Source organism: Melospiza melodia, chromosome 20, assembly GCF_035770615.1.
Source record: "Melospiza melodia melodia isolate bMelMel2 chromosome 20, bMelMel2.pri, whole genome shotgun sequence".
NCBI lineage: Eukaryota > Metazoa > Chordata > Aves > Passeriformes > Passerellidae > Melospiza > Melospiza melodia.
In genome coordinates this window covers 2,831,863-2,856,762 of record NC_086213.1, presented here as the reverse complement: position 1 = coordinate 2,856,762, position 24,900 = coordinate 2,831,863, and the positions used below count along the sequence as shown (strand labels likewise).

The 24,900-nt window shown below is 56.5% G+C and overlaps 1 protein-coding gene and 1 non-coding gene across 4 annotated transcripts; both read right to left on the bottom strand.

Annotated features, from left to right (window-relative positions):
* Nucleotides 1-486: 486 nt before the first annotated feature.
* AP1B1 (adaptor related protein complex 1 subunit beta 1) lies at nt 487-24,893 on the bottom strand. 3 transcript variants are annotated; one of them, XM_063173363.1, is made up of 22 exons: nt 24,801-24,893; nt 23,573-23,678; nt 20,214-20,349; nt 17,512-17,757; nt 15,547-15,737; nt 14,899-15,120; nt 13,771-13,891; nt 13,137-13,232; nt 11,713-11,828; nt 10,941-11,106; nt 10,025-10,123; nt 8,020-8,279; nt 5,939-6,140; nt 5,036-5,056; nt 4,750-4,779; nt 4,481-4,630; nt 4,214-4,359; nt 3,616-3,745; nt 3,028-3,112; nt 2,699-2,785; nt 2,272-2,426; nt 487-1,317 (listed from the first exon to the last, which is right to left on the bottom strand). In XM_063173363.1, exons 1-22 carry the CDS (start codon nt 24,835-24,837, stop codon nt 1,243-1,245), a joined length of 2,877 nt encoding a protein of 958 aa, XP_063029433.1. In that variant the 5' UTR covers nt 24,838-24,893; the 3' UTR covers nt 487-1,242. The 3 variants fall into 3 exon arrangements, with proteins under 3 accessions (XP_063029433.1, XP_063029434.1, XP_063029435.1); XM_063173364.1 differs by lacking the exon at nt 5,036-5,056; XM_063173365.1 differs by lacking the exons at nt 4,750-4,779; nt 5,036-5,056.
* On the bottom strand, nt 4,025-4,129 carry LOC134427599 (small nucleolar RNA SNORD125). The gene has a single exon (XR_010030206.1). It is a non-coding gene; the product is annotated as a small nucleolar RNA SNORD125 (small nucleolar RNA).
* Nucleotides 24,894-24,900: the final 7 nt, after the last annotated feature.

The window sequence follows — 24,900 nt, the reverse complement described above, 5'->3', positions numbered from 1 at the left end:
GGTGTCCTAGAGCAGCACCAGTGATTTGCAGGGTGTCCCAGAGCAGGACCAGTGAGTTGTGGGGTGTCCCAGAGCAGCACCAGTGAGTTGTGGGGTGTCCCAGAGCAGGACTGGCTGCTGCTGCTCATCACCCACCCTACAGGGCCCAGCAGCACCTCCTGGGGATCTCACACTTGTCCCCATGGACACCATGGACAGTGCAGGGTCACTTTGGTGGATCCCTGAGAGGCTCCAGGAGCAGAGCCAGGAGCTCTCCAGGCCCTTCCTGTCCCCAAGGGGTGACTGGCCCTGTGTCCCTGTCCCAGCCCTGCCCATCTGCTGTGTCAGGCCTTGCTGTGCCAGAGGCCACAGGGAGGGTTGATCTGGCCCTGCAGGGCTGGCAGGAAGCTCCCAGGACCCTGCTTCCCTCGGGGTCACCGGGCCATGGCCACCCCAGCAGTGTCCCGTGCGCTGGTGTCACCTTTATTCAACATTCCCTCAGAGCAGTGAACATTACAATATATTTATCTTTCATATATTAGAGATTTCCTGCTTCCAGGGAGGGGGGGACCCATGGCTTGATTTGGGGGGGACAGGAGCAGTGGGAGCCCCAGGGGAGCACCCAGGGGGGAGCAGAGGGAGCCGTGGGGCTGGGCTGGGGGACAGGGGACACTCAGAGCCCTCCTGGCCCCCTGGCAGGGGCTGGAAAAGCCCTTTTGAACCTGCACCTTAAGTACAGCCTCAAGTGTGGGACCCTCAAGCCCTTCTGGGAGCTTTGGGAAGGGCGCCCAGGGGGAGAAGATCCTCTGTGAAGGGCTCACCCACAGCTCTGCTGAACCAGGGAGAGCCAAAGCTGCTTCCTACCTGCTCCAGCCCCAAATCCCAGGGCTCCAGGGGGGTCTGCAGCCAATCCCACAGCACTCTGGGCCCCCCCAGCAGCTATTCCCAGGGTTTGGAATGCTGAACCCACCAGCAGCCAGCACTCCATGAGAGCCAGGAGCAGGAGCTGGGGTTTCTGGGATGTGGAGGGAGCAGCACCAGGAGGAGCACAGGGCATCACTCACACGTGGATTGCTGCAGGGATGCAGGACTGGGCACAGCCCCCTGCCCCCTCTGCTCCCCCAGGACAGGGAGAAGCCCAGGGGCTGGGTCCTGGGCAGGGGGAAGGGGACATGCACACGGATCCAGCCCTGCTCCCTCGGGCGGGAATGGGACGGGAGGAGGAGGAGGAGGAGGAGGAGGAAGAGGGGCTGCAGCAGCACCTCAGTTCTTCAGGATGGTCTCATAGGCTTGGTAGATGTACTGGGACACCTCTGGTGCTCGGCATTTCAGGGATAACTGTGGGCAGAGAGGGAACAGCGGGGTCATGGCATCCCCCCCATGCTGGAGAGCCCCCAGCCCCAAAGCACAGCCCTGCATGCTGCAGCTCCCTCCCTCCCACGGGGCACTCCAGCTCCTGATTGCAGCTGCAAGAAGGTAATTAAAGCCCTGCAAGCCCTCCCAGGGCACAGCCATCCACATGCAGCACAGGCAGGGAACAGGCAGGGACAACACTGCAGCTTTTGGGATTGGATTCAGTGCCTGGCGGTCCAGGGAAGTGAAGGGTTCCCCAAAAACATCCTCCTTTCCAAAGAGGATTGAGGTCCTTCAGGTGTTTGCTTAAATATGACATAATTCGCAAATCAATTAGCTCCTCAAGCAGGGAAAGCTCGTGGAGAATGCTCTGGGATAAGGATTTTCAGCTATCCTCATCCCCAGTGACACCAGCAGGGCGATGGGGACATCCCAACCCTTGGAAACGTCCCCTCCTTGTGCCAGCCCTGCTGGGAAGGAGAGGCAGGAGGCACCAGGAGACTGCCAGGGCAGGGAAAAACATTGGGAAAGGGAGGAATATCCAGGCAGCAGCCAGGGAGAGCCCAAAGCCAGGGAAAAACCAATCTCTAACCTCCAAATCCTGCAAGAGCAGCGAGGCCGGCGAGGGCGGGCGGTGGGACAGACACAGAGAGAGGAGTCAGGGTGACACAGCTGGCCCCACCCTCCCCAAAGGCTGCCAGGGACAGGGGAGGGGACAGGGACAGCAGGACACCGGGGTGGCTCATGGGTGAGGTGTGGAGAGATGTCTGCTCAGGGATTCCATGGAGCTGGGTGGGCCGTGTGTCCCTCAGCTGTCCCCAGAGGAGCAGTGCCACCCTCCCCACGACACAGGGACAGCAGGGCTGGCACCAGGGGAGGTCCCAGAGCAGGGATGTGCCCCCAGCCCCGGGTTTGGGAGCAGGCAGGGATGGGATGTACCGTGAAGCTGGGGTTGCTGGGCTGGATCCGCAGCTCTGCCAGCACCCAGATGCCGTTGGTGAGCTTCAGGGACTGGTAGAGCATGTCCTGGCCCTCCACGTTCCTCTTGGCAATGGTGAAGATGTTGCTGCCTTGGAGTTTGCTGCTCACAGCATCTGGGATGGGAGAGAGAGGCTGAGGGGCTGGGCTGAGCCCCTGCTCCCCTTGGAGCTGCTCCTGCCCCACCTCCTCCCCTCCTCGTCATGGAAGAGGCTCAGAGTGGGTTTTAGGGAATTAGGGGGAATTTCTTCATGGAAAGGGTGGCACAGCTGCCCAGGGCAGTGCTGGAGTCCCCTTCCCTGCAGGGATTGAACAGCCACGTGGATGTGGCACCTGGGGACAGGGTGAGTTAAGTGTGACCCAGGTCCTTGTGAGGGGTGGGACCCACCTGCGTTGAGGGAACAGTCTTTGATCTGGAACTGGGTCTCGTTCTCATTGGGAATGTCCTTCCAGGTGGCAAGGAACGTCTGTCTCTCTGCAGGGAGGGAGGACATAAGCACTGAGGGAGCTGCCAGACCGGCCACCACAAAGGTGACACCACACAGGTGACATGGCAGCCCAGGTGTGTCACCCTGCCACCCGCCCCAGCAGCCTCAGGGCAGCCACCTGCTCTTGGGGGGCTCAGCCAATGGGATCAAGAAGGTTCCAGGGGCTGGGATGGCACCTAGGGACAGGTGACAGAGCACACCTTGCTGCAGCCATGGTCACCCCACTCACCCATCTTGCCATCCTCCACGAACAGGATGTGCAGGGGGTACAGGGTGCTGAAGTAGAAGACGTCAATGTTGTTCTTCACTGCCACCTGGGGAGGAAGGACACGGGGATTTCAACACCTCAGGTTCCCAAAATGTCCCATCCCATCTCAAAATGTCCCAACCCCATCCCAAAATGTCCCGTCCCAAAATGTCCCATCCCATCCCCATCCCAAAATGTCCCATCCCAAAATGTCCCATCCCCATCCCATCCCATCCCATCCCATCCCATCCCATCCCATCCCATCCCATCCCATCCCATCCCATCCCATCCCATCCCATCCCATCCCATCCCATCCCCATTCCCATTCCCATTCCCCATTCCCATTCCCCATTCCCATTCCCCATTCCCATTCCCCATTCTCCATCCCCATCCCCATTCCCATTCCCCATTCTCCATCCCCATCCCCATCCCCATTCCCATCCCATCCCCATCCCTCTGGTGCCAGGTGTCACTGCACAAGCCCCTGGTCCTTGCTGTCCCACCTCCCTCTGGATCTCTCCCCTGCCCTGTCCCCATGTCCCCAGGAGGGGACAGCCCCGTGTTCCCCACCTGGAGGTTGTTGAGGGGCTCCATCTTCATGACGGAGCCCACGGTGTTGAGGGGCAGGGAGATCTCCACGGACTGGTTGGGAGCCAGAGGTGCATGAACCTGCAGAGGAGCTGCTGGGGCCAGGCCGAAGCTGGGGGACACCAGGGAGGGCAGGGGTCAGGGAGGGGACAGCAGGGAATGGCACAGGGTGCTGTCCCCATCCAAGCCTGGTGCTCCCTGCCTTCCTCATTGGGCATCCCAGGACTCCCCTCACTGTCCCTGCACTGTCCAGGATGGGGCTGGTTCCTGCCCTGCCCAGCCTCAAATCTTCCCCTTCCTCCTCCAGCCACGTGTGGCATTCCTGCAGCATTCCCTCAGTGCCTTGGAGGGAAAAGGAAGCACTGCTTCCCCAGGACAACCAACAGGACCCTGAGGAACAGCCTCTTCAGCCAACTTCTTAGAGGCTTTGGTTTGGTGCTCATCACCACCACAGCCATCAGAGACACAAGGGTCATCACCAGAGGCTGTTCCCAGCCCTTGCAGCTCCTTCCTCACACCCTCTTCTGCTCTGGGCAGGGTCTCCAGGGATGCCAGGTGAGCCAGCCCGGGTGGGACTCACCTGTTGCGGTTGAACTGGATGGCAAAGTCAGACATGACCTGCAGGGCCTTGTTGGTCAGCACCAGGTCCATGGAGATGGAGCCCACCTGGCGGCTGAAGGTGCCAGAGATCTCCAGCCCCTTGGCTTTCATGGCAGGGAGCCACACCTGGGCAACAGAGAGACAGGAAACCCTTGGGGTGTCACCCACAGCAGAGCCTCTGGTGCTGCCCCAGCTCCCCCAGGGGGTGGGCACGGGGTCTGTGCCCCCTTAACCCTGCCCCACTCACCGTTTTGGGGGCCACATAGGATCCTGAGAGGGTCCCCACGCCACCAGTGAGGTCAAAGAGGTCGCCCAGGCCGCTGCCAAGGGGTGCCCCCATGTTTGTGGGTGCCGTGGTGCTGGGAGCTGCTGTGAAGCTGCCACTGCCGCCACCCATCTGTGGGGACAAGGGAGGGGTTACAGGGCGCACCACGGGGAGGGGGATGGGAGGAGGAAGAAGAGGAAGAGGAGGAGGATGCAGAGAATGAGAGGGGTTGGGTGTGAGGGCACACTCACAGCAGGGCTGCCTCCCACATCGCTGCGCAGCTGCAAGAGAAGAGAGGGGCATCAGCAGGGGCAGGGCTGAGGGCACAGGGGTCCCCAAAATGTCCCCTCTGGCACTCCCTGGAGGCAGCAGTGTGGGGCAGGAGTTGGGGTGCTCCAGTGGTCCCAGACCAGGAGCATTGAGGGCCATGGGTGTCCCCAGAGGGAAGCGAGGTGTCCCTGGGCTGGGGGAGCAGGGGCAGCCAGGGTGGGCACGGGGTGGGCACGGGGTGGGCACGGGGTGATCCAGGATCCATACCCCTTCAGACTCGTCCCCCATCTCCAAGCAGAAGCAGGCAAGGTGGAGAGAAGAGCCAGCCACATGCAGAGAGAAGCCAGGAGAGAAGAGACAAAAAGAGAGAGAGAAGAGGAGGGGAGGAGAGGACAGAGGTTAGTTCTGACACATCTGTCTGTCTGTCCATGTCCTGGGGACAGAGCCAGAGCTCATTCCCAGCCTCAGTGCCAGCCCATCACCAATCCCTGGGAGCCACAAGGTGCCAGGGCAGCACTTGCAGGGTTACAAAACAGGAAAGGCATCAATGCTGCCTCCCCTTGGGATAGATGGGCTGCATTTCATGAGTCATGGAGCAAACTCCAAACTCTGCTCCTTCAGGGAGCCTGGCCCATCTCCAGCACCCACAGGGCAGGTGTTCCCACACAGGGAGAGCTTTCCATCTTGCCTCACCCCGAGGCCAAACCCCTGCTTGGCCTGCATTCCCAGGAGGACACTCTGTCACCTCTAGATCTGCTGGCACAGGGGACACCCCACAGGCTGCGAGGGGACACATCCTGGCCAGCCCTGCAGCAGTTTGGGGGTCAGAGAGGGACCCCCAAGAGCAGCCACTCCTGCAGCACAGCACATAGAGAGGGAACATCCACACCAACAGAGAGAAAAGGCACAGGGAAGTGCCACTGGATAATGGCAGCACAAATGGGGGTTCGGTGCCCTCTGCCCTCACCCACTGCAGCCACGAACCAGCCCAGATGTCCCCGGGCTGACAAGTCTGTGCTGTGGCAGAGCAGAGGCACCATCAAGCCCAGCAGGATGCCCAGGGGATAGGCAGGACCCAGGGAAGGAGCAGGGGAGCTCTGGACGTACCAGCCTGTCCAGGCCACCCCTGAGGAGGGACCCAGGGAAGGAGCAGGGGAGCTCTGGACGTACCAGCCTGTCCAGGCCTCCCCCCAGGAGGTCCACGGCGCCCATCTGCACGGCGGAGGTGGCCATGGGGGGCCCGCTCACGGGGGGACCCAGGTCCAGGTTGAGCAGGTCCCCCAGCAGGTCCCCCTGGGTGGGGATGACAGAGGGCTGATCTCCTGCTGGCCCTCCTGACGGGGCTGTGTCCGGGCTCTCGGGACTCTCACCCCTGCAGGGAATGAAGGGAGAGGCTGAGCAGCTCCAGCTGCAGACAGGGGTTGGCCCAGCTGAACCCTCCATCCCATCCTGGCTCCCAACACGTTCCCACAGAGATCACTGGGAATCTCTACAATCCCAGTGGAGATCACCTTCACTAAGATCACTTCTTCAGCTTTTTAAGGCCAGGACTGAACCCACACAGCCCTGCTCCTCCCTTGGGGATGGGGGCTCAGCTCTGAGCCCAGTGGCCCCACAGCAGCCCCACATCCCACCCCTCCATCCACTGTTGTGGTGTGCTGTCATGGTTTGCCTCAGATACCCCAGGTTCCTCCTTGATAATTCCCTGCCAGGTGTGCCCATCATCCCTCCTTTCCCCACCCTGACCCCTCCCAGCACCATCTATCAGTCCTGGCATTTCAGAAGGGCATCAAGTGATTGGCAGAGTTCAAAGGATGCCCTCTACCCCTGGGGGACATTGGGCCATCCAGGTGTCCTTTGTCCCTTAAGACCTCCTACTATGTACTTGGTTGGTGGCTCCCTACCCCTTCCCTGCCCCTCTCCCCGGGTTAAAGGAGCAGCAACCAGGGAGTTCTGAGCAGGGGCAGGGCTCAGGGAGTTCTGTTGGAGCTGGTGCTGCATTCAGAGGCCTGTGGGCCAGAATAAAGCTCTGCATCCAAACCCTCCATCAGAACCGACTCCTTTCCTTCACCATCGCCTCAAAGCTCCTCTGCCAGAGGGAAACCTGAGGAGCAGCCCCTGTTATGCGGGGAGGCTCCATCCCAGCACCACCAGAGCTCCTGCAGGCCTGGACTTGTCCCCATGGGCCGAACTGCAGCACCCAGCCAGCCCAAAGTGTCTGTGGGGTGAAACACCACACACCCAGCCAGCCCACAGTGTCTGTGGGGTGAAACACCACACACCCAGCCAGCCCAAAGTGTCTGTGGGGTGAAACACCACACACCCAGCCAGCCCAAAGTGTCTGTGGGGTGAAACACCACACACCCAGCCAGCCCAAAGTGTCTGTGGGGTGAAACACCACACACCCGGCCAGCCCAAAGTGTCTGTGGGGTGAAACACCACACACCCAGCCAGCCCACAGTGTCTGTGGGGTGAAACACCACACACCCAGCCAGCCCAAAGTGTCTGTGAGTGAAACACCACACACCCAGCCAGCCCAAAGTGTCTGTGGGGTGAAACACCACACACCCAGCCAGCCCAAAGTGTCTGTGGGGTGAAACACCACACACCCAGCCAGCCCAAAGTGTCTGTGGGGTGAAACACCACACACCCAGCCAGCCCAAAGTGTCTGTGGGGTGAAACACCACACACCCACAGCCCAAAGTGTCTGTGGGGTGAAACACCACATACCCAGCTAGCCCAAAGTGTCTGTGGGGTGAAACACCACACACCCACAGCCCAAAGTGTCTGTGGGGTGAAACACCACACACCCAGCCAGCCAAGTGTCTGTGGGGTGAAACACCACACACCCACAGCCAAAAGTGTCTGTGGGGTGAAACACCACACACCCAGAGCCCAAAGTGTCTGTGGGGTGAAACACCACACACCCAGCTAGCCCAAAGTGTCTGTGGGGTGAAACACCACACACCCACAGCCCAAAGTGTCTGTGGGGTGAAACACCACACACCCACAGCCCAAAGTGTCTGTGGGGTGAAACACCACACACCCAGCCAGCCAAAGGTGTCTGTGGGGTGAAACACCACACACCCACAGCCCAAAGTGTCTGTGGGGTGAAACACCACAGTGCCGCTATTTGGTTCAGTAGCAAGGCCGGACAAGCTCAGGCACACCCTGTCCAGCTACATTGTTAATTATCCCAATAACGCACAGCCCCGGGGAGCCCAGCGCGGGGCGGGGACAGGAGCACTCACGAGTCGGTGCGCGGGGGCAGGCTCTTGTGCACCACGCCCCTGCTGCCCTCCACGAAGGCGCTGGGCGGTTTGTGGTACACCGAGGCCAGCGTGCCGATGTAGCAGATGAGCTCGTCCAGCAGCGTGGGCTCGATCAGATCCGTCTCCTCCGAGATCAGCGGCTTCTCGGCCAGCACCACCTCCTTGGCGGCCACCGGGTCCGTGGAGAGCAGGCGCCAGTAGATGTACCCGCGGTCCCGCAGGTCGGGGTTGTCCGAGTCCTTTGGGAAGCCATGGGGAGCTGCGGCTGCTACGGGGATACTCAGAGCAACTGCAGCTACTACAGGGATACTCGGAGCAACTGCAGCTACTACAGAGATACTCGGAGCAACTGCAGCTACCACGGAGATACTCGGAGCAACTGCAGCTACTACAGGGATACTCGGAGCAACTGCAGCTACCACGGAGATACTCAGAGCAACTGCAGCTACTACAGGGATACTCGGAGCAACTGCAGCTACCACGGAGATACTCAGAGCAACTGCAGCTACTACAGGGATACTCGGAGCAACTGCAGCTACCACGGAGATACTCGGAGCAACTGCAGCTACTACAGGGATACTCGGAGCAACTGCAGCTACCACGGAGATACTCAGAGCAACTGCAGCTACTACAGGGATACTCGGAGCAACTGCAGCTACCACGGAGATACTCAGAACATCTACAGCTACTACAGAGATACTCGGAGCAACTGTAGCTACTTGGAGCAACTGCAGCTACCACAGAGATACTCAGAACATCTACAGCTACTACAGAGCTGCTCGGGGCAACTGCAGCTGCTAGGGAACTACTTGGAGCAACTGCAGCTACTACAGAGCTGCTCAGAGCAACTACAGCTACTCGGAGGAACTGCAGCTACTACGGCACTACTCAGAGCAACTGCAGCTACTACAGAGCTTCTCGGAACAACTACAGCTACTCGGAGCAACTGCAGCTACTACGGCACTACTCAGAGCAACTGCAGCTACTACAGAGCTTCTCGGAGCAAGTGCAGCTACTACAGAGATATTCGGAGCAACTGCAGCTACAACAGAGCTGTTTGGAGCAGCTGCAGCTACCACAGAGATACTCAGAGCAACTGCAGCTACTACAGAGCTACTCAGAGCAACTGCAGCCACTACAGAGATACTTGGAGCAACTGCAGCTACTACAGAGCTGCTCAGAGCAACTGCAGCTCCTGCAGAGCTGCTCAGAGTAACTAAACGTGCTACAGAGCTGTTTGGAGCAGCTGCAGCTACCACAGAGTTGCTTAGAGCAACTGCAGCTACTACAGAGAGACTCAGAGCAGCTGCAGCTACTACAGAGCTACTCAGAGCTGCTTTCCCCACCTAAGCCTTGCCCGGAGGGATCCCAGAGGCCAAAGGTGCCTCCTGAGCCGTGGCAGTGCCCACACTCCCCAGGCTTCCCAATGTCACCGTTCCCAGAGGGACTGGGGACAAGGGATGGAGGGACAGGACACAGGAATGGCTCCCTGTGGCTCTGAGTTGTGTTAATGAGTCTCTGAGGAATTGTTGTGGAATTTCTGTGGTGAGTGATTGATTGGTTGAGAGGTGGAGTTATGGGTGTTGTTGAAATGGTTGGAGGGAGTTATGGGTTTGGGAAAATTGGTGTTTAGTTTGGGTGGTTTGTTGGTGTTTAAAGGGTGTGGGTAGGGGAGGGAGATCCTGCCCATCCAGAGGGCAGGGATGGATGGGATATTGGGAATTGTTCCCTGGCAGGGTGGGCAGGCCCTGGCACAGGGTGCCCATCCTGGATCCCTGGCAGTGCCCAAGGCCAGGCTGGATGGGGCAATCTGGGACACTGGAATGTGTCCCTGCAGGCTGGAACAAGAGGATCCTTAATGCTCCTCCCAACCCAAACCATTCTGAACTGAGCTCCAATTCCCTGCCTGCTGCCACATGACCAGGCCATTCCCACTGTCCCAGGGGATAGGAAGCCCTGGGAAGCTGTCCCAGGTGTCACCCACCTGTGTGGCCAAGCTCAGCACCTGCTGCACCAACTCCTGTGTCTCTGTGGGCTTCTTCAGGAACAGCTTCACGATGGCTGTCAGCAGCTGCAGCTGGACCTGGGAGGGACAGACAGACAGACAGGTCACTCTGTGTTCATGCAGGAACACATGGATTTGCCCCAGGACCTAACTCCAACCTGCCTTTCAAGGGACCAAAGGCAGAGTGACCATGTCAGTGGCAGAGACACATCAGGGCACCTCACCAGCCCCTTTCCAGCCCATTTCCTCACCCTCAGACACAGGCTGACCCCAAACCCATGGGGCAGGATCTTGGCAGCAGCTTACACGGTCCCACAGGGCACAGGCCAGAGCATCCTTTGGCTTCCACATGGATAAGCAGCAGGAATTCCCCTCCCAGCCTCTCAGGGGCCTGGATCTCTGCCTTTGCTGCTCAGCATTTGTAGACTTTGCCCTGTTCACTGTCACTTGGTTACAGGGTGTTTTGCAGAGTTTTCCAGAGTTGGAAACCCTCCAGAACTCCACAGGCAAACCCACTGGCCTCAGTTGCCCTGGGAGACAGGGCAGGCACTGCTCCCCCTGCTCATTTTCCAGCTCCACAGGGATCTGTGCTGGCACGGTGGCATTACCAGGCCCCTGCCTGGTGCCTCCCAACCATGGAGCAGGGAAGGCACTTGGGACAACACCACAGTGGCCTTTCACAGAAACATGGAACAGCTTGGGCTGAGAGTGACCTCAAATCCCACCTCATTCCCCCTCTTGCCATGGGCAGGAACACCTTCCACTCTGCCAGGTTACTCCACATCCTAACCCAAACCTGCCCCAAGCACCTGCACAAGCAATCCCTTCAGAGCAAACTGTGCCCTGATCCACCTGGGAGCTCTTTCCCAGTGCCACCCCGAGGTCCCTGGCACACCTGGGTGCTCTCATCATGGAAGCCCTCCAGGAAGCTCTCCAGCAGCTCGTCGGCGTTGTCGATGCGCTCGGCGTACTCGCCCACGATCCAGATCATGGCAGCCCTGGCCTCGGGCTCGTCCAGGGAATCCAGGTTCTCACAGAGCGTGGCAATCACGCTCTCGTACCTTCCCCAGGGGAGGAGAGCAGGACACAGCTCAGCCAGAGCAGGAGACACGAATCCTGATCCACCCAAACTCCAAACCATGTCCCACCTGCCTGGGGCTGGCCCCTCACCCCGTGGGCAGTGCCCACACTGATGCCAGGGCACATTCCCTGCTCCTGAATGAGCCTGGAGCCAAGGGCTACTCCTGCAGAGCTCTGCTCGTTACCAATTCAGTTCATTAGTATTTATTACCACTATTAGTGCCCAGCTTCCTGATTATAGAGTTGCCTATTCATCCTGGCTCAGCTGGAACATTCCCTCCCCTCTGCTCTCCTCCTGCTGCCCTTGTTGCAGCACCAGGAGCTGGACTGAGAGCCAGGGACAGTTTCTGCTGACACAAGGGACCTGCACATCCCTGGCACCTCCTCTCCATTTCAGTGCCTGCATCTGGCACTGCCACCATCCTGGGGCCGGGGATAAAGAAATCCAAAGCCACCTGTGCTGTGGGGAGGCTGTGGGGGCTTCATCCCACCAAGTTTGTGGCCCCCCAAGCACAGAGGGGAGGGAAGAGCTCAGGTAGGAGCAGGAGCACCCCAGAGAAGCCACGGCCCAGGGAGCCCCCACGCACTTGTTGGGGTACTTGCGGAAGATGTCCTTGATGACCACGATGGCCTCCTGCACCACGTAGTTCACCTTGGTCTGGATGAGGTCCAGCAGGGTGCTCACACAGCGCTCTGCAGATTGCTGCCAGAGGGACAGGGTCACACAGGGACAGCCCCCCTCCCATCCCAAACCTGCCACTGCCTCCTATCCCCCCCTATCCCAACCCACAGCACAACGGGGGACACTGAGTGTGGTCTGCCCTTCACATCCCGGTGTGGCTCCTCCTCATCCTCTCTGCACATCCCCACAGCTCCTCTCTCCCCATGGGAAGCGTTCCAGCCGTACAGAGACACCTTTCCAGGGAGGTTTTTAACAATCTCCTTTGGAAAATTATCCCCACAGGGAAGCAAAGCCTCTGAGTGGCCCCTCAGGAAGGGATGGATTCCCTCCCAGCCCCTCAGGAAGGGATGGATTCCCTCCCAGCCCCTCAGGAAGGGATGGATTCCCTCCCAGCCCCTCAGGAAGGGATGGATTCCCTCCCAGCCCCTCAGGAAGGGATCAGCTCCCTCCCAGCCCCTCAGGAAGGGATCAGCTCAGCCCCAGCCCTTCAGGGAGGGATCAGCTCCCTCCCAGCCCCTCAGGAAGGGATCAGCTCCCCCTGAGCCCTTCAGGAAGGGATCACCTCCCTCCCAGCCCTTCAGGAAGGGATCAGCTTCCCCCCAACCCTTCAGGAAGGGATCAGCTCAGCCCCAGCCCCTCAGGAAGGGATCAGCTCCCTCCCAGCCCCTCAGGAAGGGATCAGCTCAGCCCCAGCCCCTCAGGAAGGGATCAGCTTCCCCCCAGCCCTTCAGGGAGGGATCAGCTCAGCCCCAGCCCCTCAGGAAGGGATCAGCTCCCTCCCAGCCCCTCAGGAAGGGATCAGCTCAGCCCCAGCCCCTCAGGAAGGGATCAGCTCCCTCCCAGCCCTTCAGGAAGGGATCAGCTCAGCCCCAGCCCCTCAGGAAGGGATCAGCTCCCTCCCAGCCCTTCAGGGAGGGATCAGCTCCCTCCCAGCCCCTCAGGAAGGGATCAGCTCCCTCCCAGCCCTTCAGGAAGGGATCAGCTCAGCCCCAGCCCCTCAGGGAGGGATCAGCTCCCTCCCAGCCCTTCAGGAAGGGATCAGCTCCCTCTCAGCTCCACTCTGGTCCCCAACAAGCCACTGGTATCACCCACTGCATTCCTGGCCCTGTTCTAGGCAGGGATCCTAAAGCAGCTCCAGTTGCAAAGGAGAAGGGGATGGAAGAACCTCCTGGCACCCCAATGATCCCTGTGGAACAACCATGGCTCATCCCCACGCCTGGGAAGGCTCCAACTTGCCAGTTCCTGGGATGAGATGGCCACCATGTGCTGGGAAGTGCCACCCTGCCCACCCACAGGTGCCACAAGGCCCAGCCATGTCCCAGCCCTCACCTCCACCTTGATGGCACAGCGGCCGATGGCTCTCACCGCCTTCCTGACAAAATCCACATCCACCTCTGTGGCATATTCCTTCAGCTCTGCCAGCACCTGAGGGGGGCACAGCATAGTGAGAGGCTGGCACAGCCACCAGGAGAGATGGGCACAGCACAGTGAGAGCCTGGCAGCAAGGCACAGCCACCAGGAGAGCAGGGCACAGCACAGTGACAGACTGGCACAGCCACCAGGAGAGCAGGGCACAGCCACTAGGAGAGAGGGACACAGCACAGTGAGGGGCTGGCAGCAAGGCACAGCCACCAGGAGAGACGGGCACAGCCACCAGGAGAGAGGGACACAGCCACCAGGAGAGAGGGACACTGCACAGTGACAGCCTGGCAGCAAGGCACAGCCACCAGGAGAGAGTGGCACAGCCACCAGGAGAGCAGGGCACAGCACAGTGACAGACTGGCAGAGCCACCAGGAGAGAGGGACACTGCACAGTGACAGCCTGGCAGCAAGGCACAGCCACCAGGAGAGAGGGGCAGTGACCCAGCACGAGCCCCAGGGTGGGACAGCTGCTCCCAGCAGAGCTGGGCTGGCCCTGGGGTGGCCCTGGGGTGGCCCTGGGTGTCCCAGCCCCACTCCTGACCTGGGCTATGTTGGCCTGGGAGGCCAGGCGGATCATGATGTCCAGTTTCTCCAGTTTGACGTAGATGGGGTCGTTGTACTTGACAAAGAACACCTTCATCTCGTGCTTCAGGATCTCGGGCCTGGGGCAGCCAGAGGCAGCGTTAGGGGGGACAGGCACTCACTCCCACCCCAATCCCAAGGTTTTGGGGGCCTATTCAATGCCAAGGAATCAAAGTCACCGTGGTTATCCCCCAGGATTCTGTCCCCTGGCTCCCCTTTGCTGGCACACGGGGGACAGAGCACAACCTTGTCACAAACACGGGCCAGACGTGAGGCAACGGGGGACGTTTGTCCTGCCAAGGCTGGAGGGACGTTTCAGTGGGAGCAGGGACACAAATCCAGACCCCAGGGCTAGGCTGGACCTTTCTCACCAGCTCACCCTCTCTCTAAGCTGGGAAAGAGCTAGGCCAGGTCCAGCTCCAAGCTGTCTTCCACATTCCCACTCCCAGGGACACTAATTGCTTTCCATTTCTCCCAGAAATTGCTGCTATTTTTAAGAGACGACCACGGTGCTGACTGGGAGGAGAACAAATCATCTGACTGGGCTGGGGCTCTCCAGCTGCCACTGCTGCTCCAGGCACACGTGTGGGGCCTCAGCCACCTCCAGGATTTTAGATCAGCAAAGGGACAAAAGGACTCTGAGCACTTGTTCAAAGGGGACAACTGTGGAGAAAGCAGCTGGCAGCACAAAAATCCCTCCCTAGACACGGAGGGACTACTCCAAAGTCTCACAGCTTTTGGCTTTGCCATCCTTTGCTGCCCCAAATAAAGAATAAATTAAACTAAAGGATACATTAAACTGAAGAGCCCAGCTTAGCTCCCTGCTCATTCCCTCACCTGACTGACTCAGGGCCAGGTTGGACAGGCCTTGGAGCAACATGCTCTAGTGGAGGGTGTCCATGGCAGGGGACGGGATGAGATGAGCTTTAAGATACCTCCCAACCACCATTCCACAATTCCATAACTCTCCTTGGATTTTAAGTAACAGAGAAGAAATCACCCTACAGGATGTGTGTGACACTGCTGCAGTCAGGGAGATTGAAGCACCTGTGGCTGAGAGGGGACACACGGACACATGGACACCCACCTCTTCTGCACGATCAGGTTGATGTTGCGGAGGGCCACGTATTGCAGCTCGGGCTCTGCAGACAGCAGAGTGACCAGTGGTGGGGCCAGCTTCTTCAGGAGAGTGCCATAATAATCCAGGTCCTTGGACAGCATCTCCATGAACTTCATCAGCACCTTGACAGCCGAGAGCACCACGGCAGAGTTGGCGTGGGACAGCCGCGGTGTCACCCGCTCGCAGATGCTGCCAGGGCGAGGAGGAGGGAGAGGAAATGATCCCAGCCCTTCCTCCTGCTGAAAAACTCCTGCCAGCATGGAGGAAGGACTTGCAGGAAAGCTGAGTGCCACTTGGGACCTTCCCAAAGAGGCTGAGCTGGCTCCTGAATGCCCCAGTGAAGGTTATTCCCCAGGCCCTGCAGAACCCTCTGGCAGTGACCCCGTTTCGGGGCTCCCCGGTGCCCATTGTCCCCTACAGCCACATTTTAAGCAGCTCAAGGAGCACAATCCCAGTGCCAGGGCTCGCTACAGGACCAGGGCAGGCTCCAGATGGCCATGCCCAAGGCACAGGTGCAGCAGATGCCTGCTGTCCCACCTCCTGCAGCAGGGTCAGGAGGATGAAGACTCTCCTCAGAGGAGAAGGGGCAGTGCCAAGCCCTGCCTGTGCCCTCACCTCTGTGCTTCCCGGTCATCCTTGGGCATGTAGTTTGCCAGGCAGTCCAGGATGAAGATCTGGCCCCACTCAGTGCACTCGTTGAGGGCTGTGAGCAGCTTGTTGATGGACTGGGGGTTGAGGTCCAGGAGGTTGCTGCTGGGATGAGACTCCGCGATTTCCGACAGCGCCGCCACCGCGTTGGCCACCACCTGCCAGGGGGGGACAGGACACGGATTGGTGACACCAAATGTGGTGTGAGGGGAGGAGCTGCCTCCTCACTGCGAACCCCTCACATCCCACCTACATCTGGGCTCCAGCTTCTCCCTCCTCACAGCAGATCTGAGGGGGATGGATGAGCCATCCCCACCACACGCTCCCACCACCCACGCCGCATCTCCAATGGCTCCCACGTGTTCCACGGAGCCAGCCTTGGCTTCCTGCCCAGTTCCCTTCCCCAGGCAGCTCTGAGGAGCCCCAGAGCTTTCCACACAGCCCCTGGGGCTCAACACTACACCCAGGGTAAGGCTGGAAAAGCAGGAAAGGCTGTGGGAAGAGAAACCCTGGGGAAAGGTGGTTTTAAAGTTCCCCATGCCCGGGGAAAGGGAGGGAAGCCAAAACCCAGCTGGCAGGAAAACCAGAGGCAAAAGCCACTGGCTCTGTGGTATCAGAACCAAGCAGCAGCTTCCCTCTGCCCTGAGCCACCTGGAGCAGCCTCCTTCCCACTGGGAACAGAGGAATAACACACAGCCATGGGATGGAAGAAACCCTCTGTCCAGGACACAGGGTTATGGGGCAGGGAGCACAGCCTGCAGTCCTGAGAAGCAAAAGCTCTCAAGAAGTTCTTTGTTAACACCAAAAAGACAATCTGGGAGGAAGGGAGTTTGTGGAGTTTTCCTGTAATCTGATCCTAAGACTCCTCCCATGGGACACCTGATGAACCCCTGGCCCCGGGGCTGCTCTCTCTCTGCTCTCAGCTCTCTGGGGCTCTGCTTGGGCTCCTGGGCCTCTTCCTCCTGTTCCCCCTCCCCTGGCATGGGGGAAATAAAATGGACTCTCGTGCTAAACAATGAAGAGATTTTTTTAAAAATTTAGGAGTTTTAGAAAAAAAAGGCAAGACGAAAAGCAAGAAAGGAGGCAAGAAAAAAAGACAAGAAAGGTGAGAAAAAAGCAAGAAGAAAGGCAAGGAAGAAAGGCAAGAAAGGTAGGAAAAAAGGAGAGAAAAAAGGTAAAAAAAGGGCAAGAAAAAAGGTTAAAAAAGGCAAGAAAAAAGGTAAAAAAAGGCAAGAAAAAAGGCAAAAAACAGGCAAGAAAAAAGTAAAAAAAGCAAGAAAAAGGCAAGAAGGCAAGAAGAAAGGCAAGAAGAAAGGCAAGAAGAAAGGCAAAAAAGGCAAGAAAAAAGACAAGAAAAAAGGGCAAGAAAAAGGGCAAGAAAAAAAGGCAAGAAAGAAGGCAAGAAAGAAGGCAAAAAAAAGGCAAGAAAAAAAGTAAAAAAAGGCAAAAAAAAGGCAAGAAGGCAAGAAGAAAGGTAAGAAGAAAGGCAAGAAGAAAGGCAAGAAGAAAGGCAAAAAAGGCAAGAAAAAAGGGCAAGAAAAAAGACAAGAAAAAAGGACAAGAAAAAAGACAAGAAAAAAGGGCAAGAAAAAAGGGCAAGAAAAAAGGGCAAGAAAGAAGGCAAGAAAGAAGGCAAGAAAGAAGGCAAGAAAAAAAGGCAAGAAAAAAGGTTAAAAAAAGGCCAAAAAAAAGGCAAGAAAAAGGGCAAAAAAAAAAAAGGCAAGAAAAAAGGTTAAAAAAAAGGCAAGAAAAAAGGTAAAAAAAAGGCAAGAAAAAAGGCAAGAATTTTCTCGTTTGCTTCTCCTGCCATTGGCTGGACACAATCTCATCACTGCAGCCGCACGCTGCTACCGGAGTTGGACACGAACACGACGGGAGAGCAGTGACGGCCATTTGGACACAGAGGAGGCAGAGAAGGCAAAGCCCAATCACCATGGGGTTGGAGTCTGAGATGAGATCCTTGAGGGTGTCCAGGAAGCCCTGGTCCTCCACCAGCTGGGCGTTGATGTCGTGCAGCTTGGCCACGCAGACGGCGGCCGTCTTGCGCACGTAGGGGTCCTCGTCCTTGAGGCACTTGCGCAGGGGCTCGCACAGGTACTCGGTGATCTTGTCCACGCGGATGCAGCCCATGGTGCGCACGGCCAGCGCCCGGATCAGCGGGTTCGGGTCCTCACAGTCCTGCAGGGGTGGCAGAGGAGCTGTGAGATAGGGCTAAGGAGCTCTAGGAGGCCTGTAACACAGGCAGTGTTGTGGTGTGATTTCAGAACCTTGGAGGCCTCCTTGATAATTCCCTGCCAGGTGTGTCAGTCACCTCTCCTTTCCCATCCCAGCACTGTCTGTCAATTCTGGCATTCCAGAAGTGATTGGCAGATTCAAAAGATGCTCTCTACCCCTGGGGGGCATTGGGCCATCCAGGTGTCCTTTGTCCCTTTGTCCCTCCCCTCCTGTCCCTGCTTGGTGGCTCCCTGCCCCTTCCCTGCCCCTCTCCCCGGGGTTCAAAGGAGCAGCAACCACGGGCTCAGGGAGTTCTGCTGGAGCTGGTGCTGCATTCAGAGGCCTGTGGGCCAGAATAAAGCTCTGCATCCAAACCCTCCATCAGAATTGACTCCTTTCCTTCACCATCACCAAAGGTAAACCTGAGCTCCTGCAAGCCTGGACTTGCCTCCATGTGCCCAGCTACAGCATACGGCCAGGCAAAAGTGTCTGTGGGGTGAAACACCACACATCCAGCCAGCCAAAAGTGTCTGTGGGTGAAACACCACACACCCAGCCAGCCCAAAGTGTCTGTGGGGTGAAACACCACACACCCAGCCAGCCAAAGGTGTCTGTGGGTGAAACACCACACACCCAGCCAGCCAAAGGTGTCTGTGGGGTGAAACACCACACATCCAGCCAGCCCAAAGTGTCTGTGGGGTGAAACACCACACACCCAGCCAGCCAAAGGTGTCTCTCAGGTGAAACACCACACACCCAGCCAGCCAAAGGTGTCTGTGGGGTGAAACACCACACACCCAGCCAGCCAAAGGTGTCTGTGGGGTGAAACACCACAGTGCCGCTATTTGGTTCAGCAGCAGGGCCAGACAAGGTCAGGCACCCATCTGGCTATATTGGTAATTATTCCAATAACCCAAGATAGCTCAGCTACTTTTGGAGGCACAATAATCAGCAGGATGGCTCCTGTTGTTGCAGTGTTAGAAACAAAGGAGTTTAATAAAAAGCAAAATAACAAACAGAAAAACTGAGCTAAGTGCCAGACTTTTTTGCTCTTAGTAAAACACTTTACAAAAACTATTAGCTTCTTTGTTCATTCCTTTTTCTAGTTAACTGTCTAACCAAGACTTTTTAGCCTTTCTCTAATTAGCTATCCTTAAGTTTGAGGTGAAGTCTCTTAAGTCTTATGAGATGTCTTTTCACTTAACTGAAGAGAGAAACTTCTAGACCATTTTCCTATTAAAGATACAAAAGATAGTTTTGTCACTCCATTAACAGAGAGCACACACCCACAGGGGAGGGTGGATAGTATTGTAATAATTTTACAATAATTTACAATAATTTACTATTGCAATTAAGGAGCCCTGACAAAGGAAGGAATGATGCATCTGACTCCATGAAGGGTAATTTATTACGTTATGATACAATATTATATTAAAGAATAGTATACTATACTACAGAATACAGAAAAGATACTTAATGCTAAAAAGATAATAATGAAAACTCCTGACTCTTTCCAGAGTCCTGACACAGCTTGGCCCTGATTGGCCAAAGAGTGAAAACAACTCACAGCAGAGTCCAATGGAACAATCACCTGTGGGTGAACAATCTCCAAACACATTCCACACCAGCACAACACAGGAGAAGCAAATGAGATAAGAATTGTTCTCCTTTTCTCTGAGGCTTCTCTCGCTGCCTTTCACCTTCCCAGGAGAAAAACCCTGGGTGGAGGGATTTTTTTCAGAGAATGTGAATGGCACAGGATATCCTGGGCTCCTCAGCTATCTCCAGGGGGGTTCAGGTCGTCCAGGAGGATTTGGGTTCAAATCCCGAGGTTTTCATGTTCTACTCTTGAGAATAAGTCACCCAAGAGAAGTTTCTCTCTTGGCCTGTACCCACTGAGTTCCAACACCACCAATCCTCACTCCCACAACTCCTCAATCCATTCAGGAATTCCATGTCCTCATCACTTACACCAGGTACCTGAACCAACCTGATGCTGGAAATGCATATTGGAATTATTATGAGGGGTTTATCCTCCCTAAAAAGCCTGAACTCCCTCTAAAGCCCACTAGGCCTTTTCACTGACTGCTTTGGCAAAATCCTGGTTCCTAACACACTCCTCAGTTCCCAGCTCCATCGGGAAGATCACGAGGGATTTCTCAGCCCATAAATTCACATGACAGCTCTCGATCACGGGAGCTGCCCACACCCTCACAGAGAGAGTGGCACAGGACAGCTGCCAAAAACTGACTTTCTGCATTACTGGACAAATACAATCTGTTTTCTAGAGCTTGCAGAGCCCCTCCTCAGGAAGGGAGAGGCTTGGGAAAGCTGCCACACTCCCTGATCTGCAGCCTGGCACAGTGAGCTGGCACCTGGTGTCCCCTGTGGCCCCATGACGCAGAGCCCTGTCCCCTCACCTTCACAAAGGTGTTCACAGCCATGATGGCCATGTCTGGCTGGCTCTTGGCATAGTTCATCAGGTAGAGGTAGACCAGCTTCTTCAGCTCCAGGTTGTCTGTCTGCATGCAGTTCACCACGTCGGGGAAGAGAGCGCTGGAACACAGAGAGCTCAGTGAAGGCAGGACACGGCCAGGCTGCCCATGGATCCCCCTCCCATGGATCATCCTGCTCCCAGAGCCAGGAGAACACAGCTCCCTCCTGAGAGGAAACACTGGGGGTGCTCACCTGGAGAGGAGAAGGCTCCAGGCAGAGCTCAGAGCCCCTTGCAGGGCCTGAAGGGGCTCCAGGAGAGCTGGAGAGGGACTGGGGACAAGGGATGGAGGGACAGGACACAGGGAATGGCTCCCAGTGCCAGAGGGCAGGGATGGATGGGATATTGGGAATGGGGAATTGCTCCCTGGCAGGGTGGGCAGGCCCTGGCACAGGGTGCCCATCCTGGATCCCTGGCGGTGCCCAAGGCCAGGCTGGACATTGAAGCTGGGACACCCTGGGACAGTGGGAGGTGTCCCTGCCATGGCAGGGGGTTGGAGGACCTTTTCCCATCCAAACCATTCCATGATTCTATGATTCCATGACCTGAGCCCACCCTGCAGCAGACATGGCTGAAATGCCCCTCCCCAGTGGATTTTTTAATGGGTCTGTGTCACAGACATCTTTTATGGAAAATCCTTTCCTTAGGATTTTTCCTCCTGAGAAGCTGGGAGGCCTCAGGAACAAAATGTAAACAATGATTATCTGCTGCTGTGGAATGCAACAGGTGCATCTGGGATTGGTCTCATGGGTTGTCTCTAATTAATGGCCAATCACAGTCAGCTGGCTTGGACTATCTGTCTGAGACACAAGCTTTTCTTATCATTCCTTCTTTTTCTATTCTCAGCCGGCCTTCTGATGAAATCCTTTCTTTTATTCTTTTCGAATAGTTTTAATATAATATATATCATAAAATAATAAATCAAGCCTTCTGAAACATGGAGTCAGATCCTCGTCTCTTCCCTCATCCTCAGGCCCCTGTGAACACTGTCACAGGTCTGTATCAAAACTTGTCCTTGATGGACCAAAATTGAGCTTTCCCACATGGCTCTGCTGCACTCCCACTCCAGGGCACATCCACTGCCCCAGGAAAAGGTGCTGCACAATTCCCTCAGGCACAGGGTGGGGTTGTTGGGGTGTCTGTGCAGGGCCAGGAGCTGCCCTGGATGACTCTTGTGGATCCCCTCCAACTCAGGATATCCCAGGACTTTATGCATCATCACAGGATGGTGCCCAAAAGGAAGAGCCCCCCTCCCCTGGGTGAGGCTGGAGCACCAGGAGACTCTGCTGGGATGGAGGGGAATGCAGTGGGTCTGCCTGCACAGAGCTGGGGCTGCCCAACATGGGGTACCAGAGATGCTGTTTCATCCAAAGACAGACCAATTATACAATTAAACTACCCCAGGGGAGGCAATCAAGATCCCAGGGGTTATTCCACCCTGACAGATGTCCCAAGGCTCTTGGAAGCTTCTCCACCTCCACAAACCAGCCAGGATCAAACCTAAGGCCCTCCTAAATCCAGGGAATTGGGTTTTGCAAAGCTGCTGCCCACCTGGGCTGGTCTCACCCCGGGTTAAACCAGGCTTTGCTGGCACCTCCTGGGGAGCAGTGAGCTCAGCAAGCTGCTCCCTGCAGCCTGAAACAGAGAAAAAGATGGGCTGACACAGCCACAGGATCATGGAATGGCTTGGGAACCATGGAATCTTTAAATTTATCAGGTTCTACCCCCTGCCATAGCAGGGACACCTTCCACTGTCCCAGGGTGCTCCAAACCCCATCCAGCCTGGCCTTGGGCACTGCCAGGGATCCAGGGGCAGCCACAGCTGCTCTGGGCACCCTGTGCCAGGGCCTGCCCACCCTGCCAGGGAACAATTCCTCATTCCCAATATCCCATCTAAATATCTTTTAGCTCAAAGCCATTCTCCTTTGTCCTGTCACTATTTGTCCATATAAAAAGCTGCTCCCCCTCCTTTTTTAAGCCCCTTCAAGCCCTGGAAGCTCCTGCCATTTCCATGTGATTTCTACAATGGTCTCAAGATGGACACTCCCTGCTGCTGTTCTGGGAGCCAGGATGCCCCAGTTCTCCAAACCCTGATGTGTTTTCCCTCCATTTACTCTCAAATGCACCATGAAAATCAAATTGCTGATGCTGCCTGTGCTGGGACAGGTCTGTGCAGGACAAGGCACGGAAGGAGCCACGTGCAGCTCAGCCAGATGGAAAAGGAAGCAGGAACAGCAGCAGCTGCCTGACCTTTTGGACTGGAGAGGCTGTAAAGGGTTTATCAGCACCCAGGCACTGCCACAAGCCCTCCAAGGGGGTCTGCTTGTTTTTAGCAACACACAAAGGAAGTGGGAATAATCCCAACAAACTGATCTGGCAGCCAGACCAATCCTCTTTTAGCCAGATTACAACAAAAGCCAGGAGAGCCCCCACCTGCCAGGTGGCCACGTGGCCACAGCCTGCACTCCAGGAGGCAGAGCTGCAGCCAGGGTGTGCCTGGGGGAAAAGCAGCATGGAAACCCCCCTGGAGAAACAGGGGGAAAAGAGAACCCAAAAACCAGCTGGGTTTGGCTTGGGCACATGGGAGAACAGCATGAAGGAGAGGTTTAGGGTAAATTTAAGGGAAAAGTTCTTCTCCCAGAAGCCTGAACTCCCTGTAAAGCCCACCAGGCCTTTTCACTGAGTGCTTTGGCAATATCCTGGTTCCTAACACACTCTTCAGTTCCCAGCCCCAATGGGAAGATCATGAGGAATTTCCCTCAGCACCAGAGGGTGCTGGCACTGCCCAGGCTGCCCAGGGAATGGGCACGGCCCCGAGGCTGCCAGAGCTCCAGGAGCCTTTGGGCAGCACTGCCAGGGATGCCCAGGGTGGGGTTTTGGGCAGGACAGGAGCTGCCCTGGATGATCCTGGGGGTCCCTCCCCACTCAGGATATTCCAGGTGCAGCCCCAGCACACACCTGACATCCTTGCCCAAATCCTGGGGGAAAAGCAGCATGGAAACCCCCCTGCAAGCAACAGGGGGAAAAATCCAAAACCAGCTGGGCTTGGGCACGTGGGAGAACAGCATGAAAGAGAGGTTTAGGGTAAATTTCAGAGAAAGGTTTTTCCCTCAGAGGGTGCTGGCACTGCCCAGGGAATGGGCACAGCCCCGAGGCTGCCAGAGCTCCAGGAGCCTTTGGGCAGCACTGCCAGGGATGCCCAGGATGGGGTTTTGGAGCTGCCCTGGATGATCTTGGGGGTCCCTCCCCACTCAGGACATTCCAGGCTCCATTCCCAGCACACACCTGACGTCCTTGCCCACAGTCATGGAGGCGATCACCTTCTTCACAGCCTCCTTCTTCTTCTCCTTCTTGTCACTGTTCAGCTCAGCCTTCAGCTCAAATATCTCCCCTGGAGAAATGGGAAAAGTGGCAGCTCAGGGATTAGTGGAAAATGTTGAAGACTATAATTGAGTTTATTTGGCAAGTAAGATACACATAACCTCTCATAACTGAAAAGTTGGAAACTGATTAATTCTAAAGCTGGCTCAAGATTTCACAATAATATTATCTCAACTCATTTCCCATAGATCTATCACAATTCATGATTTGGTTGCCAAACTTGACCAGAGAATTTTTCAAGACTAAATTTGAAGTTTATTTTTCATATGAAGACCAATTTTAAAGCCTAATTCGGCTTAATTTGAAAAAAACCCGTTTCCTTGAATTGGCAAATAAATGTCTTACCTATTTATAGAATTAATTTGAAAAGCCTGAAGTAAATAATTCAAAGCTGAGCACACCTCTGCTGGGTGACAGGGTCCTCTGCCACCCCTGAAAAGAGAGATTTAATTTCCCAAACACCCACTGAGGGCTGGGGCTGCTCCGGGGGCTCAGCTCTCACCCATGGGAATGGAATATTCACCTCCTGCTGAATCCTCATCCACAGGGATGAGATGCTGCAGGAGTCAGGAGCACCCCACAGGCACTGGATGAGGTTATCCAGAGGGTGGTTTTGGCTGTGGGGTGATCATCCCAGCCCCATGAGGCCCTACCCTTCCCAGGGATGGATTTTGGGCACTGCTCCTCAGTGGAAATGTGGCTCCCAAATCCCTCCCTGCCTGTGGCAGCCCCCACCAGCCCAGGGCAGCATCTCCTGCAGCCAGGCTGAGCTCCTTACTCCCTCCTGGGCTGGCAGATTGAGGAGGAAGATGCCACATGGCTTCTCTCACATTAATTCCTTGCTCTGGAGAGTGCTTAAGGCCCTGAGTGCTGCCCAGGGGAGCTCCTGAGCTGCTAAAGCTGATCACCAGCTGCCAGCAGCCCTGGCTGGGCCCAGGGGGCTGGGGACAAGGTGTCCTCACCCCACAGCAGCCAGGAGCTGCTCCAGAGCAAGGAGCAGGGTGAGGTGTGAGCCACAGCATCCCAGGGCATTCCCACAGGAGCTCCCCAGCCCTCCCCACATGGGTTATACAGGAGTGAGAACCAGCTGGTGATCTGGGATGAACTGTGACATTCCTGCTCCTTGCCTTACCTTTCTTGGTGGTGGTGAAGTACTTGGAGTCTGTCATGGTGGTCTCCAGGCAGCAGCACGGCCCTGGAGGAGAGGGAGAGCACTGAGGGTCAGGGCTGAA

Bases quoted from the DNA above. Each gene is read 5' to 3' on its own strand.
- AP1B1 (XM_063173363.1), bottom strand. From the start codon at position 24,837: ATGACAGACTCCAAGTACTTCACCACCACCAAGAAAG. The intron at 23,679-24,800 runs GTAAGGCAAGGA...CCATTTCTCCAG, and splicing joins CTTCACCACCACCAAGAAAG to GGGAGATATTTGAGCTGAAG. The intron at 2,427-2,698 runs GTGGGTCCCACC...CTCCCATCCCAG, and splicing joins AGACTGTTCCCTCAACGCAG to ATGCTGTGAGCAGCAAACTC.